Here is a 4,789-nt window from a genome sequence, read left to right as displayed (position 1 = left end):
AAATGTTTCGCCGGCAGCCCCCCAAGCGGCAAAAAAAATGTCTCCTGTGGGGCTGAACAGCTGGAAATGATCTAAACCAATGGCTACACCTCCAAATACTGAGCCTCGTGGACTGGAATTGAGATGCCTTCCATAAATTATGGTGATATGGATGAAGCGGCGTTTTGGCTCCCGCGAGCATGTGCTCCCGGGTGAACGGTACCCTGAGAAAAATTGTAAATGTTTTAAAAAATGATTGTATTGGTGTTACAAGCATGCTTGATAACTTTCATGTGGAACGGAGCAGCCCTGTTTCGTCGGTGAAAAAACAAATTTGGATTGTCATTTCGTGGTGACATTTTGTCTTCGATTTGTTTTTCTTTTTTTGCGCAGGCCAAAATGCTTAACCTTTTTGCTTTAAAATTTACCCGTAGCATTTGTATGTGACAAAGATCAAAAAAAAATTCTCTCTATTTTTTGACAATTGGATTTTTGATGATATGGGGCATATTGCGGCTTTGCTAGACAAATATGTTGGTCAAAATCGTCAATTCGGATGATTATTATGTCGATTGAGTCCATATGACTCTGAGAGTGGAGTTTTCTCCGGTGCATAGATAGATTAGCGAAACTACTTCAGAGACGACATATGCTTGGACGATATTTGCACGATGCCTAATTCAATAGCTTTGTCCACTTTGGTCTGACGCATGGACATTGGGATATCCAACGTTGTGTGTGTATGCGAACCAACTTGTGGTTGAGATGATTAGGTGGACAGTGGTATTTCTAACCCATCAGGGTTCAAATCCCGATGCTCGCATTATTTCTGGATTTATTTCAGGATTTCCGGCGATGTGCTTTCAGTGGGAGGAGACGTTCCCGTCGACGACGAGGCGCCTATGGTGGCTTCATAAATCTCAAGATGATATGCCGACTCAGTCTCTCGGAGGTGCTCATAGGGGTAGGGTGTGTGTGTGCGTGTTCATAGGGATGAGTGTATGCGCGTGTATATGAGTGCTTGTGTGTGTACTGATGCTTAAAAAAAACATCGTGTGTGTATGTGCATGAAGTGTCGTCCGTGTAGCAACGTTCATAGATTAATTCATTAATCACTTTGGATGGCCCCCTTGCATGCAGCTTTTTGCAGTTCCACCCATCCCACGGAACCGGATCCTCTAACATTGAGAAGAAAAGTTAAACAAGCCACAGTATCATAACTTTCCTTCTTTCTATCCATATGATTATGACTAAAATAATTTAAATTAATTTGCAAATTGATGATCTACTGTGTACATTTATGGTAATTACATACAAACAAATTGATAATGAAATAAAATTAACTTTAAATTATTTATATCTACAGTAAATACCAACAGTAAACAACCTAATAACTATGTACTAACAATCCCTAACTTTTCTTCTTTATTTACACTAGGCTGACACTGTAGCATTGTGACTTTCCTTCTCAATGTTAGAGGTATTTTTGACGTTCAATTTTTATTCTTCTATATATTTTAAATGATCGGTCCAATTTAATTTTTGTTTTCAGACAAAACATATTTGCCCTTGTGCCGATTTTAAGATATATTTTAAACATGTTCAAAACATATATTCAATAATACTGTTCAAGCGTATCTGCCCGCCGATTTTAAATCGGACGGTGTGGAGAGGGGGCAAGTCACCGCACTGTTCACTGGTGACTACCAAGTCAGTGAATCTCAATCCGGAACTTGCATAGCGTAGAACGAAAAAGATAATTTGGTTATGCGGTGTGGCGCTTCAAAGATTGTAAGTTTGATATTAGTGGATAAGCGATAAAAATTACAGGTCGTTGGTGTGAGAAGTTCTAGTTCTGTACTAGCGCTGATGTGGACCGGTGCTCCAGCTTCATCAGCCTTCCGCGTCGGCGAGCGACGACCAAGCGCCAGCAGCTCTTCCCTTTCCTCCCCCACTCCCACGGACGGACGGGACAGGGAAAGGGCCGACCGACGCGCATCTTGTCGCCTCGCTCCGCCGACCCGCTCCCCTCCTCCTCCCAGGCCATCCCTCGCCATGGAGGAAGCGAAAGGTATGCTCTGCCGCTCTCGCTCTGCTCCGGTCATCTCCTGGGTCTGGGTTGGTGTGCTTGGATCTCGATGGATGGGGTGGCAGTCTCCTGGTTCCACATCTGAATGGGAGTGTGCCGAGGAGACTGCACTGAATTTTGGTAGAGTAGAGCAGGCCATACACGAGAGGGACTGAATTCTTTTTGTCTCTGGATTGCTGAGTGCTGTCAGTGTTCCATTGTCCTGTCCTGCATAGCCGGGGTGTTTTTTTTTTCAAGAATAAGCAACAATTTGCTGCCTGTCATTTTCATTAAGCGAGAGGGGAAATAGTTACAGAGCGAGAGCCGCTGAGGAAACAAGAACCGACTCCTGTATCCCCGAACGCACGCTCTGCCGCTTTCACAACCTTTCTTCAGTTCATGGCGGTCTTGTTTGTTTATGTGTGCTAATTTTCTCTCTACATTTCATAAGTTGCTCTACCCACGTGCTTTACTTCATTTTATCCTGCCTTTTGACCAAGTAAGTCTCAAGCAAGAAAATCTCTTGTGAAATTGTAGTTGTGGAGTCCAATGACGGGGCTACCTCGGTTGCTTCTGCATTTCCTGGTCACCCGGAAGGTACTCCCTGCTTCTTACGGCATTGCAAGACATAACGTATTTGACCAATGAACATCTTTGTTATTCTCCGCAATTGGAGAAACACTCTTTCTTAAAGAAAAGACTGGCTTGTGTATGCTTTGCTTCTTTGAACAGCTGCACAAGATAGAGATCACAAGTTCTTATCGACAGCGGTAGAAGAAGCTTACCGAGCAGTCGACTGTGGCCACGGACGGCCATTTGGCGCAGTCGTAGTCCGCAACGACGAAGTGGTAGTCAGTTGCCATAACATGGTTTTGAAGAACACCGATCCAACTGCACATGCTGAAGTAACTGCAATAAGAGAGGTACTTAAGGTACCCTGTAACTAGATGCACTTGGTGCTTACTGGTTACATTTTGGTACTTAATGTTTTCTTGTTGTTCACTTCCAATGTTTAATCGTCTGTATCAAATAATCGGTATTTTGCTTTCACTCTAGGCTTGCAAAAAGCTTGGCAAGATTGACTTGTCGGATTGCGAAATGTATGCATCCTGCGAACCTTGTCCAATGTGTTTTAGCGCCGTTCATCTATCCCGGATCAAGGTTCGCCCCTTACTGCTGTAGAATGCATGTAGCTTAATTTGTTTACTAACTAGTAATAATCATGCTGAATTCTGCAATGCAGAGGCTGGTGTATGGAGCCAAGGCAGAAGCTGCTGTTGCCATTGGATTTGACGCCTTCATTGCTGATGCTCTCGGAGGAACTGGGCACTACCGTACGGCCAACCTGGAGATAAAGCGAGCAGATGGGAATGGAGCCCTGCTTGCTGAACAGGTCTTTGAGAACACCAAGGGGAAATTTCGATTGAAATAATGTGTAGATAAAGACATGATGTGATTTCACATCATGGGAGCCCTTGATGCTCAGACAAAATAATGTAATTGTCAAAATTATGTCATTGGTGATGGACTAAAAACTATCAACTTAAATATACCATTTGATTCTAATTTGATCTTACTTAATTCTGAGATACTAATTGTCACTCACTAATTGTGGGCACTAACACGAACATATACAAAGAAAAACAGAACTACAACTATTATGTCTCGCATGAAAACTGTCATGCACACTTGAACACTTGATAATTGTTTTTGATTTACTGTTCATCTCAAAAGCTAAAACGTCGTGCCCATCACCATAGAATAAATCACTTAATAGAAGTGGCCGAGTGTGAACCAAATATAAGAGGATGCTGATTTGTTCAGACTCAGGCCTTCATTTTCACTTGATTGCTTGACTTGAGAAAGAACCCAGGACAAGCGAGGGAGTGCACACACTAACGATTTGAATCTTACGGGCTTGGTAAGCAAGTAAAAAATTTACTAAGGAAAATATGTGGCAAAACCTAACCAAATACTCTCCATGGTCATACTTGTGATATTAACCCTAAAAATAATTGATCACATTTTATTCTAACTAAAACCCAAAAGGCCAACTCTTTTGCTAAAATCCTAAAACATGTGTTTATATAAAGAAAATATGAGTTTCCTCGACATCATATTAACAACATTTTTAGGTTTTTAATACCTTAGAACTCACCTGCCCCAAAAAATCTAAATTTTGGAGGTGAACTATTTTAGAAGTGGGTGAAAATTGAAAACTATTACAACATGCATTTTCTCACCTCCAAAAGTCTTAAAAATTTAACATCCTCTTCCCTATCACATTCTTGACCTTCAGAAAATAAATCAACCCACTACCCTTGCTGTAAATTTCAAAAACTAAATTTGAATTACAGAATCGGCCCAAGTTAAAAACTGGACATGGCGACGACGAAAGAAATCATCTGGAAAATCTCAAAATAATCCTTGAGATGAGCCTTACTATGTAGCAAATCCAAGTTGACGTCATTTCCCCCCTTGGATCAAAGTCATTTGGAGCCAAACATGAGAGTTCATCCATTTGTCCCCAGATTACCATGCGGACTCTGGTCAAAATCTTGCATCTAGCCACCCATCTTCCTTCCTCTCACTGCCCATAGGCCCAGGACCCCACATGGCAACCTCTGGCGCAGCCTGAAGGTGATCCTGAGCTCTCCCTCTGTCTCCCTTTCTTTCGTCTGGTGCGGCTAATTGTTTTTAAATAATACATTCTTTTAATTAATTTTCATAAATATTACGCTG

At 41.9% G+C, this 4,789-nt stretch overlaps 1 protein-coding gene across 1 annotated transcript; it reads left to right on the top strand.

The window, feature by feature from the left end:
• The first annotated feature begins 1,873 nt into the window (after positions 1 to 1,873).
• Positions 1,874 to 3,597, top strand: LOC119306681 (guanosine deaminase-like). Its single transcript, XM_037582840.1, has 5 exons — positions 1,874 to 2,050; positions 2,585 to 2,644; positions 2,780 to 2,970; positions 3,104 to 3,208; positions 3,291 to 3,597. The coding sequence occupies exons 1-5, from the start codon at positions 2,035 to 2,037 to the stop codon at positions 3,477 to 3,479; spliced, it is 561 nt and encodes a 186-aa protein (XP_037438737.1). The 5' UTR covers positions 1,874 to 2,034; the 3' UTR covers positions 3,480 to 3,597.
• The last annotated feature ends 1,192 nt before the right edge of the window (positions 3,598 to 4,789 follow it).

This window comes from Triticum dicoccoides, chromosome 5B, assembly GCF_002162155.2.
Source record: "Triticum dicoccoides isolate Atlit2015 ecotype Zavitan chromosome 5B, WEW_v2.0, whole genome shotgun sequence".
Taxonomy (NCBI): Eukaryota; Viridiplantae; Streptophyta; class Magnoliopsida; order Poales; family Poaceae; genus Triticum; species Triticum dicoccoides.
This window is presented reverse-complemented; position numbering and strand designations above follow the sequence as displayed.